Source organism: Oncorhynchus gorbuscha, unplaced genomic scaffold (genome assembly GCF_021184085.1).
Source record: "Oncorhynchus gorbuscha isolate QuinsamMale2020 ecotype Even-year unplaced genomic scaffold, OgorEven_v1.0 Un_scaffold_1213, whole genome shotgun sequence".
NCBI classification, from domain to species: Eukaryota; Metazoa; Chordata; class Actinopteri; order Salmoniformes; family Salmonidae; genus Oncorhynchus; species Oncorhynchus gorbuscha.
Window position 1 is genome coordinate 21,849 of NW_025746058.1, and position 14,068 is coordinate 35,916.

General features: G+C 46.2%; 1 protein-coding gene across 1 annotated transcript in view; it reads left to right on the forward strand.

Moving 5' to 3' along the window:
• The window catches only part of LOC124021794 (nuclear distribution protein nudE-like 1-B), a 15,315-nt gene extending 6,414 nt beyond the window's left edge, over positions 1-8,901 (forward strand). Inside the window, exons 3-9 of the mRNA XM_046336914.1 lie at positions 3,817-3,996; positions 5,377-5,525; positions 6,329-6,465; positions 7,026-7,199; positions 7,555-7,652; positions 7,889-8,055; positions 8,311-8,901. Coding sequence (XP_046192870.1) covers positions 3,817-3,996; positions 5,377-5,525; positions 6,329-6,465; positions 7,026-7,199; positions 7,555-7,652; positions 7,889-8,055; positions 8,311-8,401 — 996 coding nt within the window. The 3' untranslated portion in view covers positions 8,402-8,901. The remainder of the gene's footprint in view (positions 1-3,816; positions 3,997-5,376; positions 5,526-6,328; positions 6,466-7,025; positions 7,200-7,554; positions 7,653-7,888; positions 8,056-8,310) is intronic.
• The last annotated feature ends 5,167 nt before the right edge of the window (positions 8,902-14,068 follow it).

Consider the following 14,068-nt stretch of genomic DNA (forward strand, 5'->3'; position numbering starts at 1 on the left):
TGGTTGTTTTCCCAGGCTCTGTAGAGCCTGACCCTGTCAGTGTTGACACAACACATTCTAGAGTATTGGCCTAGTGCGTGTCATGAGGACGTTCCAGATGGCACCGCTACGCTACACACACACAATAACACACATATACACACACACACAATAACACACATACACACACACACACACAATAACATACACACACACACACACAATAACATACACACACACACACACAATAACACACACACACACACACACACAATAACATACACACACAAATAATTTTATATTCTAACTTACGCCTATTTAACACACACACATAACATGTGCTCAATGCACACACATGTACACATGGATTTTGTATTGTAGAGTAGTGAACTGAGTGAACACACTTAATTTGTAATGTGATGTTTTATTGTATATAATTGCCTTAATGTTGCTGGACCCCAGGAAGAGTAGCTGCTGCCTTGGCAGGAAGGGGATCCATAATAAACCCCAGGAAGAGTAGCTGCTGCCTTGGCAGGAACTAATGGGGATCCATAATGGAAGAGATGCTGCCTTGGCAGGAACTAATGGGGATCCAAATAAACCCCAGGAAGAGTAGCTGCTGCCTTGGCAGGAACTAATGGGGATCCATAATAAACCCCAGGAAGAGTAGCTGCTGCCTTGGCAGGAACTAATGGGGATCCATAATAAACCCCAGGAAGAGTAGCTGCTGCCTTGGCAGGAACTAATGGGGATCCATAATAAACCCCAGGAAGAGTAGCTGCTGCCTTGGCAGGAACTCATGGGGATCCATAATAAACCCCAGGAAGAGTAGCTGCTGCCTTGACAGGAACTCATGGGGATCCATAATAAACCCCAGGAAGAGTAGCTGCTGCCTTGACAGGAACTCATGGGGATCCATAATAAACCCCAGGAAGAGTAGCTGCTGCCTTGACAGGAAGTAATGGGGATCCATAATAAATATAAATACTTGTTTGTACACCGTGGTATTTTGGCCATATTGTCTGAAAACAGTGATTTTGTCAGAGCCAGAGGGAAGGTAACCCAAGTCATTCCAGTCAGAGACATAGTTGAACAGGGCTGCTCTGCGGCCAAACTGGCCATGTGTGCTGATGGTACTGTAACTAGGTGTGTTTTTGGTGTGGTAACTGTGTGTGGTAACTGTGTGCGGTAACTATGTGTGCTTCTGGTACGATAACTATGTGTGGAATGAGCAGGGAAACCCAGTGAGGCCAAGGATGGAGCAGTGGCTGCCGGTTAACTGACCCCAGAGCTGTCGAACCCTGTTAATGTGTGTGTGTCACTCAGACCTTTTCTGTTCAAGAGTCATCCCTGGTCAGTGGAACTATGTATCTGTAGCCTGGTCCCAGATCTGTTTGTGCGATCATCTCAACTCCTTGTCATGCCAAACAGTGGTCCTTTGTAGCTCAGTTGGTAGAGCATGGCACCTGTAATGCCACGGTAGTGGGTTTGATTCCTGGGACCACCCATATGTACAATATATGCACACATGGCTGTAAGTCACTTTAAGAGAAGTGTCTGCTAAATGGCATGTTATTATTTTACATCACAGACAGATCGTGGTCCAGGCTAACATACAGTGGGGCAAAAGAAAGTATTTAGTCAGCCACCAATTGTGCAAGTTCTCCCACTTAAAAAGATTAGAGAGGCCTGTAATTTTCATCATAGGTATCAACTATGATAGACAAAATGAGAGAAAGAAATCCAGAAAATCAAATTGTAGGATTTTTAATGAATTTATTTGCAAATTATGGTGGAAAATAAGTATTTGGTCACCTACAAACAAGCAAGATTTCTGGCTCTCACAGACCTGTAACTTCTTCTTTAAGAGGCTCCTCTGTCCTCCACTTGTTACCTTGTCACCTGTTTGAACTTGTTATCAGTATAAAAGTATAAAAGACCCCTAACTGTCAACAACCTCAAACAGTCACACTCCAAACTACTATGGCCAAGACCAAAGAGCTGTCAAAGGACACCAGAAACAAAATTGTAGACCTGCACCAGGCTGGGAAGACTGAATCTGCAATAGGTAAGCAGCTTGGTTTGAAGAAATCAACTGTGGGAGCAATTATTAGGAAATGGAAGACATACAAGACCACTGATAATCTCCCTCGATCTGGGGCTCCACACAAAATCTCACACCATGAGGTCAAAATGATCACAAGAACAGTGAGCAAAAATCCCAGAACCACACGGGGGGACCTAGTGAATGACCTGCAGAGAGCTGGGACCAAAGTAACAAAGCCTACCATCAGTAACACACTACGCCGCCAGAGACTCAAATCCTGCAGTGCCAGACGTGTCCCCCTGCTTAAGCCAGTACATGTCCAGGCCCGTCTGAAGTTTGCTAGAGAGCATTTGGATGATCCAGAAGAAGATTGGGAGAATGTCATATGGTCAGATGAAATCAAAATAGAACTTTTTGGTTAAAAACTCAACTCGTCGTATTTGGAGGACAAAGAATGCTGAGTTGCATCCAAAGAACACCATACCTACTGTGAAACATGGGGGTGGAAACATCATGCTTTGGGGCTGTTTTTCTGCAAAGGGACCAGGACGACTGATCCGTGTAAAGGAAAGAATGAATGGGGCCATGTATCATGAGATTTTGAGTGAAAACCTCCTTCCATCAGCAAGGGTATTGAAGTTGAAACGTGGCTGGGTCTTTCAGCATGACAATGATCCCAAACACACCGCCCGGGCAACGAAGGAGTGGCTTCGTAAGAAGCATTTCAAGGTCCTGGAGTGGCCGAGCCAGTCTCCAGATCTCAATCCCATAGAAAATCTTTGGAGGGAGTTGAAAGTCCGTGTTGCCCCACAACAGCCCCAAAACATCACTGCTCTAGAGGAGATCTGCATGGAGGAATGGGCCAAAATACCAGCAACAGTGTGTGAAAACCTTGTGAAGACTTACAGAAAACATTTGACCTCTGTTATATACCCTTTGATGGCAATGACAAAGTATTGAGAAACTTTTGTTATTGACCAAATACTTATTTTTCCACCATAATTTGCAAATAAATTCATTAAAAATCCTACAATGTGATTTTCTGGATTTTTTTTTTCTTCTCATTTTGTTTGTCATAGTTGAAGTGTACCTATGATGAAAATTACAGGCCTCTCATCTTTTTAAGTGGGAGAACTTGCACAATTGGTGGCTGACTAAATACAGTGGGGCAAAAAAGTATCTGGCTACCAGGTCAGTATACCATGCCCTAGGTTCTCACACTTTAACCAACCATTCTAATTCAATTCAGTGGAGCCACCTGACTGAATGAATGGCATGGAAAGTCTGCATTCATTCAGCTCTAGCATTGGCGTTGGCCTTTGTCATGACAGATGAGTCAGGAGCCATGCAGGACCATTCTAGTTGCATTACATCTATGACCAGACCGATAGTAAGGTCTAGATGTTTTATGTCTATGGACAGACAGATGATTGACTGATATACAGCCATATGGGACAAGAGAAAGTGCTATGCTACAATCCAGGAGTCCAGACCTTTCAGCCAGGCCCATCTGTAGATATTACTGGACGGTATTACTACGTTGTATCTAGCACATACTGTGTGGGTCAGCAAGTCTGGACACAGTCCAGTGAGTCTGAATATAGACTGACTACAGACTGGACTCAGGTCTGATAGAGCTCTATGACAGAGACAGTACCTGGAGCTGCTGGAGTTTCAGGAGAGACCGTGTGGTAGTGTGTGTAACAGTCTGGTCTCTCCCGTGTCTTCCTCAGTTACCATGAGGCCCAGGAGGAGTTTCAGGAGAGACCGTGTGGTAGTGTGTGTAACAGTCTGGTCTCTCCCGTGTCTTCCTCAGTTACCATGAGGCGCAGGAGGAGCTGCTGGAGTTCCAGGAAGGGAGCAGAGAGCTGGAGGCAGAGTTAGAGGCCCAGCTAGGACAGGCTGAACACCGTCTCAGAGACCTGCACACAGAGAACCAAAGACTGAAGAGCGAGTTGGACAACCTCAAGGTAACATACGCAGGAACGGACACACACACACACACACACACACACACACACACACACACACACACACACACACACACACACACACACACACACACACACACACACACACACACACACACACACACACACACAGAGGGGTTAGAACCTCAAGGTAAATGTTGTACCTCTTGGTGTTGGAATTTAACAAATATGTGGAAGGGTTGGGGATTCGGCTCGGCAAACACTGTTCCTGACGATTCGGGATTCTCGGCAAACACTGGATTACGGTTCCCGGAACATCCATTAACGTCACCCATTCACCAGGGACTGAAACAGGGATCAACAACTACATCTGGATGTCAGAGTAAAGCCACACCCCTGGATGCCCCTGCTGCCTGCCAGAGAGAGAGAGCTGCATGTGTTGGCAGGCTGTCCAGCAGTTCCATGCTCTGGGCCCCGGCAGTCCAGCAGTTCCATGCTCTGGGCCCCGGCAGTCCAGCAGTTCCATGCTCTGGGCCCCGGCAGTCCAGCAGTTCCATGCTCTGGGCCCCGGCAGTCCAGCAGTTCCATGCTCTGGGCCCCGGCAGTCCAGCAGTTCCATGCTCTGGGCCCCGGCAGTCCAGCAGTGTACTGTAATAGGATGGCAGCAGGATCAATAGGAGAAAATAGACAACTAGAGGGATGTTTAACCCACACTGCTAATTCTAGCCAGGTAGATCGCTGCTTAGATCACTAGTGCTAGCCAGGTAGATCGCTGGTTAGATCACTAGTGCTAGCCAGGTAGATCGCTGGTTAGATCACTAGTGCTAGCCAGGTAGATCGCTGGTTAGATCACTAGTGCTAGCCAGGTAGATCGCTGGTTAGATCACTAGTGCTAGCCAGGTAGATCGCTGCTTAGATCACTAGTGCTAGCCAGGTAGATCGCTGCTTAGATCACTAGTGCTAGCCAGGTAGATCGCTGCTTAGATCACTAGTGCTAGCCAGGTAGATCGCTGCTTAGATCACTAGTGCTAGCCAGGTAGATCGCTGCTTAGATCACTAGTGCTAGCCAGGTAGATCGCTGCTTAGATCACTAGTGCTAGCCAGGTAGATCGCTGCTTAGATCACTAGTGCTAGCCAGGTAGATCGCTGCTTAGATCACTAGTGCTAGCCAGGTAGATCGCTGCTTAGATCACTAGTGCTAGCCAGGTAGATCACTAGTGCTAGCCAGGTAGATCGCTGCTTAGATCACTAGTGCTAGCCAGGTAGATCGCTGCTTAGATCACTAGTGCTAGCCAGGTAGATCGCTGCTTAGATCACTAGTGCTAGCCAGGTAGATCGCTGCTTAGATCACTAGTGCTAGCTCAGAGCTATAAGCAGGTCTATATGTTGTCTGAATGTTGTCTCTCTCTCTCCCTGTAGGAGAAGTTGGAGCAGCAGTATTCTCAGAGCTATAAGCAGGTCTCCATGTTAGAGGATGACCTGGGACAGACCAGAGGAATCAAGGAACAGCTTCATAGATACGTCAGAGAACTGGAGCAGGCCAACGATGACCTGGAGAGAGCCAAGAGGTCACTATATACCACAGTAGAACTAAACTAACCTTACTAACACAGCCATTCAACTGTTTTACTGGAGCAGGCCAACGATGACCTGGAGAGAGCCAAGAGGTCACTATATACCACAGTAGAACTAAACTAACCTTACTAACACAGCCATTCAACTGTTTTACTGGAGCAGGCCAACGATGACCTGGAGAGAGCCAAGAGGTCACTATATACCACAGTAGAACTAAACTAACCTTACTAACACAGCCATTCAACTGTTTTACTGGAGCAGGCCAACGATGACCTGGAGAGAGCCAAGAGGTCACTATATACCACAGTAGAACTAAACTAACCTTACTAACACAGCCATTCAACTGTTTTACTGGAGCAGGCCAACGATGACCTGGAGAGAGCCAAGAGGTCACTATATACCACAGTAGAACTAAACTAACCTTACTAACACAGCCATTCAACTGTTTTACTGGAGCAGGCCAACGATGACCTGGAGAGAGCCAAGAGGTCACTATATACCACAGTAGAACTAAACTAACCTTACTAACACAGCCATTCAACTGTTTTACTTGAGTGTTTAGGCCTCGGTTGTAGGCTAAGTGGATGCTGGCTGGTAGCTCTGCCTCAGTATCAAACATATTGGTCACATACACATATTTAGCAGGTGTCATTGTGGGCGTCGTGAAATGCTTGTGTTGAGTGTTACTCCACTCAGTGTTAACCCAGTTATCCAACCCACACAGATACGGTACATTTTTCACCTGCTTCTGCTACTTACCGTTGTCCATCCCAACTCCTCTCCTCCCTCCCTCAGGAACGACCATCGTATCTCTGGAGGACTTTGAGGGTCGTCTGAACCAGGCCATAGAGAGGAATGCCTTCCTGGAGAGTGAGCTGGATGAGAAGGAGTCTCTACTGGTCTCAGTACAGCGACTAAAGGATGAAGCCAGAGGTATGAAGACATGAAACACCTCCCTCTGTCTCAGACCTCCCCTTTCCTTTATGTCTAATACTGCTGTATTAAGTCAGGGGATGAGAAGGAGTCTCTACTGGTCTCAGTACAGCGACTAAAGGATGAAGCCAGAGGTATGAAGACATGAAACACCTCCCTCTGTCTCAGACCTCCCCTTTCCTTTATGTCTAATACTGCTGTATTAAGTCAGGGGATGAGAAGGAGTCTCTACTGGTCTCAGTACAGCGACTAAAGGATGAAGCCAGAGGTATGAAGACATGAAACACCTCCCTCTGTCTCAGACCTCCCCTTTCCTTTATGTCTAATACTGCTGTATTAAGTCAGGGGATGAGAAGGAGTCTCTACTGGTCTCAGTACAGTGGTTTGGACGGGGATGTCCCCCTGACTCCCTGACTCCCTGTCCCCCCTGACTCCCTGTCCCCCCTGACTCCCTGTCCCCCCTGACTCCCCCTGTCCCCCCCCTGACTCCCTGTCCCCCCTGACTCCCTGTCACCCCTGACCCCCTAACTCCCTCATGTCTGTCTATCTGCCCCCCCCAGACCTGAGACAGGAGATGGTGGTGAGGGAGAGGACTGCAGACAGGATGTCAGCCCCCAGCTCTCCTACCCTGGACATGGACAAGCTGGACTCTGCTGTCCAGGCCTCCCTGTCCCTGCCTGTCACCCCTGTAGGGAAGGGCATGGACCACCCGTTCATCAACCCTAAATCATCAGGTCAACAGCCGTGTCTTCTAACAGACCTGGGTGGAAATAGTGTTCCATTTCTGTCAAATACTTTCTGCTTTATTGAGCTTGCTGGGTCTAATGGAATCCATGGGAGAGTCTCAACAGTCCCTCCAGGCAGTCTCAATGAAATGCTCAGTGTTCTGAAAGTATATAAATACTATTTGAACCCAGGTCTGTTTAGTTCCTTCACTTTTGGAGCTGTACCTCCAATGTGAAACAGTTTCTAGATATCTGTCATGTGCTAAACACGGTCTCTCTCCTCTCCTCTCTCTCTCCTCTCCTCTCCTCTCTCTCTCCTCTCCTCTCTCCACTCTCCACTCTCCTCTCTCCTCTTCCTCTACAGTGTTAACAAATGGCTGTGCGCCTGGCGGCTCACCTCTGACCCCATCAGCAAGAATCTCTGCTCTTAATATCGTTGGGGACCTTCTTAGAAAAGTGGGGGTAAATATCAGTTTTGTTTCTTGTAGTAATGTTTTCCATGTATCCGTCCTCTGAAGCTAATGTTGACGACAAAATATTATGGAATGAATGAACCCAACAGTTTGGCTTCTGTCTCCTCTCCTCTCTTGACAGCAGAGTATATTGGAATGGTGTCTGTGACCTGAATTAAAGGTTAAAGGTTACAACAGAATCCACAGCTTGTGATTAGTCTTAATGTCGGCCGTGTCTGTCCTTAGGCGCTGGAGTCCAAGCTAGCTGCATGTAGGCACTTTGCCAAGGACCAGGCGGTGAGGAAAACCTACTCCACGTCGTCCAGCAACATGATCACTGGGAACGGAAACATCATCAACAGCAACGCCACCAAGTTCTCTCACTCACTACACACCACCTACTACGACAAAACGTGAGTGGTTCTGTCTCTCTCGCAGGAGTGTTCCTACTGGTCCATCTATCTCTCTGCTTGACTTCCTGTCTGCGGTGTTGGTGTGACTCACTCCGAGACCGTAGAAGAAGTGACAGGCTGAATGAACTCTATCCCATTTTGAATCAGAGTTGGTGTAACCAGAGTATGTAGAGACAAACGGCTTTCTATTTGATATTGTGAATGAAGTAACTTCTGTCTTCTTGCTTTCTCTCTGTCTGGTGTGGTCCCCTACAGGGCTGTGAATGGACTGGACCCCAGCACCCTGAGTGCCCTGACGGCGCCCCGGACTGTCTCCCCTCCTGGCATGCTGCCTCTCACCGTTTAGCATGGCCCCCACCTCTGTACAAGCTCCCCGCAGAACAAGGTTACCCTCATCCTTCACCCCAAACCCCCCCCACACCAAGTCTCTGTACAACTCCTGTACGCCCCGCAGAACACTGAGAGGAGAGAACACTTGAAGAACCGTTACTGTGTGTGTGTGTGTGTGTGTGTGTGGAGAGACACTTGACTGAATGATTGAAAAGGCCTCACTCACCTATGAGTGGGTGGGGTTGGATGCTGGGTGTGTTTGTGTGTATTTAACATACAGGCACATGCCTCTGCCTGAGCTGTTCTTTGCTCATGTGGATGATGTGTTGGTGACCTCTGTGCTCTGGAGTGGCTCCATTTTGGCTCCATCAGTTTCACTCTATAACAGCTATATAACAGCAACTGTACCTGACAAAGGTCCCCAACGGACTGCAGCTTCCTTCCTCGTAACCTTTTATTTACTTCTCTGAATGAATTGCACAATTACAAATAATTTATATTTACAATGTTGTATTTTAAAAAATGAAAGGGGACTTTTTGCAAAGTGAGATGATTTCATCATTACTGTATGTATGCTTTAAGATGCAATATTTCCTGTTTGTTTGTGTGTTATGTTATGGGGTCAGATGGAGTTGATGACCCTTAACCTCCATGTACCGAAGAATGACTGAATTAGTGTTTACTGTGTTCAGGCTGTGATCAGAACCATGTTCTCTTATTGGGCTGCATCTCAATAGTCCAGTTAATAGCCTCATCTCCTCGTCTCCGTCCTCTCAGTAGCCCAGTTAATAGCCTCATCTCCTCGTCTCCGTCCTCTCAGTAGCCCAGTTAATAGCCTCATCTCCTCGTCTCCTTCCTCTCAGTAGCCCAGTTAATAGCCTCATCTCCTCGTCTCCTTCCTCTCAGTAGCCCAGTTATTAGCCTCGTCTCCTCCCTCTCAGTAGCCCAGTTATTAGCCTCGTCTCCTCCCTCTCAGTAGCCCAGTTAATAGCCTCGTCTCCTCCCTCTCAGTAGCCCAGTTAATAGCCTCGTCTCCTCCCTCTCAGTAGCCCAGTTAATAGCCTCGTCTCGTCCCTCTCAGTAGCCCAGTTAATAGCCTCGTCTCGTCCCTCTCAGTAGCCCAGTTAATAGCCTCGTCTCAGTAGCCCAGTTAATAGCCTCGTCTCGTCCCTCTCAGTAGCCCAGTTAATAGCCTCGTCTCGTCCCTCTCAGTAGCCCAGTTAATAGCCTCGTCTCGTCCCTCTCAGTAGCCCAGTTAATAGCCTCGTCTCGTCCCTCTCAGTAGCCCAGTTAATAGCCTCGTCAGTAGCCCAGTTAATAGCCTCGTCTCCTCCCTCTCAGTAGCCCAGTTAATAGCCTCTCGTCCCTCTCAGTAGCCCAGTTAATAGCCTCCCTCCTCTCAGTAGCCCAGTTAATAGCCTCGTCTCCTCCCTCTCAGTAGCCCAGTTAATAGCCTCGTCTCCTCCCTCTCAGTAGCCCAGTTAATAGCCTCGTCTCCTCCCTCTCAGTAGCCCAGTCAGTCTTGGAGAGAATGATAAAACAGGACTGGTAAAAGCCACATGGATGATCCATCTCTACCAGAAATGAGCTTTCACCTGTCATTTCCTTCCCATCAGTGTAGAAGGAGGGGCAAGGAGAGAAGACGAGGAAACCACTTTATACTATTGAGATGCACCCCCAAGTCCCTATTGTCCTGGGTGTGGGCTGGCCAGACAGAACAGACCGGTCAGCTGGTGGACCATCTGTAGTCTGGGAGGGAGGGAGGGAGGGAGGGGGGGAGGGAGGGAGGGAGGGAGGGAGGGAGGGAGGGAGGGAGGGAGGGAGGGAGGGAGGGTAGGGAGGGAGGGGGGAGGAGAGGGAGGGACCTCCATGTTAAATAGCCTGGAAACATCAGCTGCTGTCCTCTTCATTAATGAAGTTAGGTCCGCTTCACCACAGACTGTACCGTCCTAATGGCACCCTATTCACTATCTAGTGCACTCCTTCTTTATATAAGTCTTGGATGGATGGCTGGTGATGTTCAGGGGAAGACTAAGCCCTTACTACTTCATATAAGCCTTGGATGGATGGGTGGTGATGTTCAGGGGAAGACTAAGCCCTTACTACTTCATATAAGCCTTGGATGGATGGGTGGTGATGTTCAGGGGAAGACTAAGCCCTTACTACTTCATATAAGCCTTGGATGGATGGATGGTGATGTTCAGGGGAAGACTAAGCCCTTACTATTTCATATAAGCCTTGGATGTAAGGCTGGGGATGTTCAGGGGAAGACTAAGCCCTTACTACTTCATATAAGTCTTGGATGGATGGCTGGTGATGTTCAGGGGAAGACTAAGCCCTTACTACTTCATATAAGCCTTGGATGGATGGATGGTGATGTTCAGGGGAAGACTAAGCCCTTACTACTTCATATAAGCCTTGGATGGTGGCTGGGGATGTTCAGGGGAAGACTAAGCCCTTACTACTTCATATAAGTCTTGGATGGATGGCTGGTGATGTTCAGGGGAAGACTAAGCCCTTACTACTTCATATAAGTCTTGGATGGATGGCTGGGGATGTTCAGGGGAAGACTAAGCCCTTACTACTTCATATAAGCCTTGGATGGATGGCTGGGGATGTTCAGGGGAAGACTAAGCCCTTACTACTTCATATAAGTCTTGGATGGATGGCTGGTGATGTTCAGGGGAAGACTAAGCCCTTACTACTTCATATAAGTCTTTGATGGATGGCTGTGTATTTATGAGGTTGGTACCATGTTATATTCATTTAATCCCCTTTCCCTATTCTGATGTGTAATTAGTATCAGACAAAACTGTTGCTTCATAGAAACAAACAAGTCAACCCTGAGCACAGCAGTGTGTCGGACAAAACTGTTGCTTCATAGAAACAAACAAGTCAACCCTGAGCACAGCAGTGTGTCAGACAAAACTGTTGCTTCATAGAAACAAACAAGTCAACCCTGAGCACAGCAGTGTGTCAGACAAAACTTACTTATTCACATTGATATATATATACTGTACTGTGCACCTGTTGGTGGTTGAATCTTATCCAGCTAACATCCTGTCTACCATAACCTGCAGAACAGAATATCCAGCAACAACAACCCAGCAGTCCAACCATCATAGGGTGAAGTTGCCTTAGATGCTGACCCTGGGTCAGTTTTTCCCTTTACCCCACTAATGGTTAAGGTTAGGATTGGGGAGGGGAAGCTGATCCTAGATCTGTACCTAGGGGCAACCTCACCCTAGAGCTATCTAACAGTGGGTCACGCCTATCCCTTTTTCTAGACAGATCCTAGCCTGGTTAAACCAGACTGAATGCTGTGTTCACCATGAGTGGAGTGCTCAGTCTAGTTTTAATCAGGCTAAAAATGCTCGTCTTTGACTAATATGCAAATCGCTATTGGTGACCATTATGTCACATTGGCTCCTGTCCTGTCGATGAAACGTTTGTAATAGAGAACCTCATCTCAGGATGACAAGCCTCTTCCTTGTTTCTGTCGTTGATGTATTTTCCATCCCCCATTCTGACTGTCTGTCTTCATCTGGGGTTAATAGTGCCCCTCTCCTATCACAGCCTTAAATGAAAAGCCTTGAGGCCAGTTTCCCAGACACAGATTAGAGCTGCAATAATGTATAGCTTTTTGGGAGACCTGACCAAATTCACATAGAAATGTTATAGATCTGTTATTTTCATTGAAAGCAAGTCTAAGAAGGTGGTAGATCTGTTATTTTTCTATGCTTCCTGTTTTATAGTTTTGTTTTTTTTGGGGTCTTTTACTTTGGGTTTTGTACACCGGCTTCAAATCAGCTGAAAATACAATGTTTTTGGTTCTGGAAAATCTATTTCACAGCAGTTTAGATGCTACAATGATTCTCTACACTATACATGCTTGTTTTCTCACAAGTTGAAATTCGAATTTAAAGCAACCAGGAAATGGCGGTGCGATATCTGCATAGTGCATCTTTTACGCCTGGTCTTGGACTCAATGGAGATTCTCCATTCAGCATGATTTAGAATCCAGCACTAGGCTTAATCTGCGTCTGGGAAACTGGTCCGAAAATTCTATTCCATCATATTCTAGAACTATCATTTGGAGTGATGTCAGCCTGCTGCTCTGTCAGCCTGCTGCTCTGTCAGCCTGCTGCTCTGTCAGCCTGCTGCTCTGTCAGCCTGCTGCTCTGTCAGCCTGTTGCTCTGTCAGCCTGTTGCTCTGTCCCCATATATACAGGTTTGGAACTAAGCATTGTAACTCTGCCTAACAACACATTTGTACATACCAATGTCTGGCATTATTACAGTTCTATTTATTTCAGATGTCTTTATGTCATGTTTAAAATGAAGAACCTGAGTTTTACTATCGTACATCAGTCCAAGATCACGTCATGATGTACAATTAGTTGTCCAGTCTGTTCGATAAAATGAAATAAAGATATTGGAAAAATAAGTGATGAAACTCTGTTGTCCATCAGTCATGATGCAGCTTTATAAATCTCATGAGAAAGTGAATCTAAAGGTAATGTTTTCCTGACGTGTTGGTTTGAGAGGATAGAAGACTCATATTATAGGAGTTAGCCTCCCACTGTGATTGGCTACAAACACACGATGCTGTCACTTTCCAGATGGACACACCCCCAACACACATACTGTACAGATCCGCTAAACACACTGGGACAATTGCAACCCAAAAATATAAAGGGAAATGTCCAGAATACGGTTGTCAGTTATCAAATCAAATGTTCTTGTAAACAGGCTATTGGCGTTCTGTGTTTGCGTGCAGTATCGCTCTCTCTCTCTGGTTGCTGTAGGCTCCTCTTGCTGTCATGTTAAAATCTGTACTGTCTTTGGTGAAATTACTGGTGTTGGGGGATACAAGCCGATGAGAGACGCAGTTATGATGCGTAACCAGAGGAAGCGAGAGGGATAACAGACAAATGTCTTCTCCAGCAGGTGGCGCTGTTGCGTTTCGCTCACTAAGTGAGGAGATTTTGTATAAAGGTCAATAAGTGTCGAATTTGGTAAACATAAATTTGATTTGATTATTTGGTACATGAGGTTTATTTGATCCAATATTTGTTTTGTAATGCTTAGGTTAAGTGTACGGATATAGTTTTTTCTCAAATGTTCCTAATTATCAGAGTTGTCACGAGATGTTTATGCAAATCCATGATCTAGTGAACAAGTGATCAACAACTAATGGGCGTGACTGATAGGAGTCACTACAGGTGTGATCAAACCTTACGTCAAAGTTGCCTGAAGCTGATTGGAAAATGCTATGACCCGACCAGTTATGCAGAACAACCTCCTCGGGACAGACTCTAATGTACATAAGGTTGGTTAACTTACCAGTGTTGATCCTAAACAAACACATTTACAAACGACTTGTTTAAAGTGTTATTGCAACCATGGTGTTATTGTTTGTTTTTTTACAGAAGCTTATAAATCAATTAACCTGATAATGATCCATATTATATGAGTAGAAAAAGAATGTGTGATGTGCAGCAAAGCAGCTATATCTTTTCTATGGTCCATCCTGTTCTGATCTAATGAGATGGATGTAGAATCTAGGTCATTCCCAGTAATGAAGGACAGAATGTGCCTTTTGCTTTCCTTTGATAATTTACATAGGAATTGTGCACCAATATTGAATTTCAAAAACCTGTTACATTAATAAGTGCCTCTT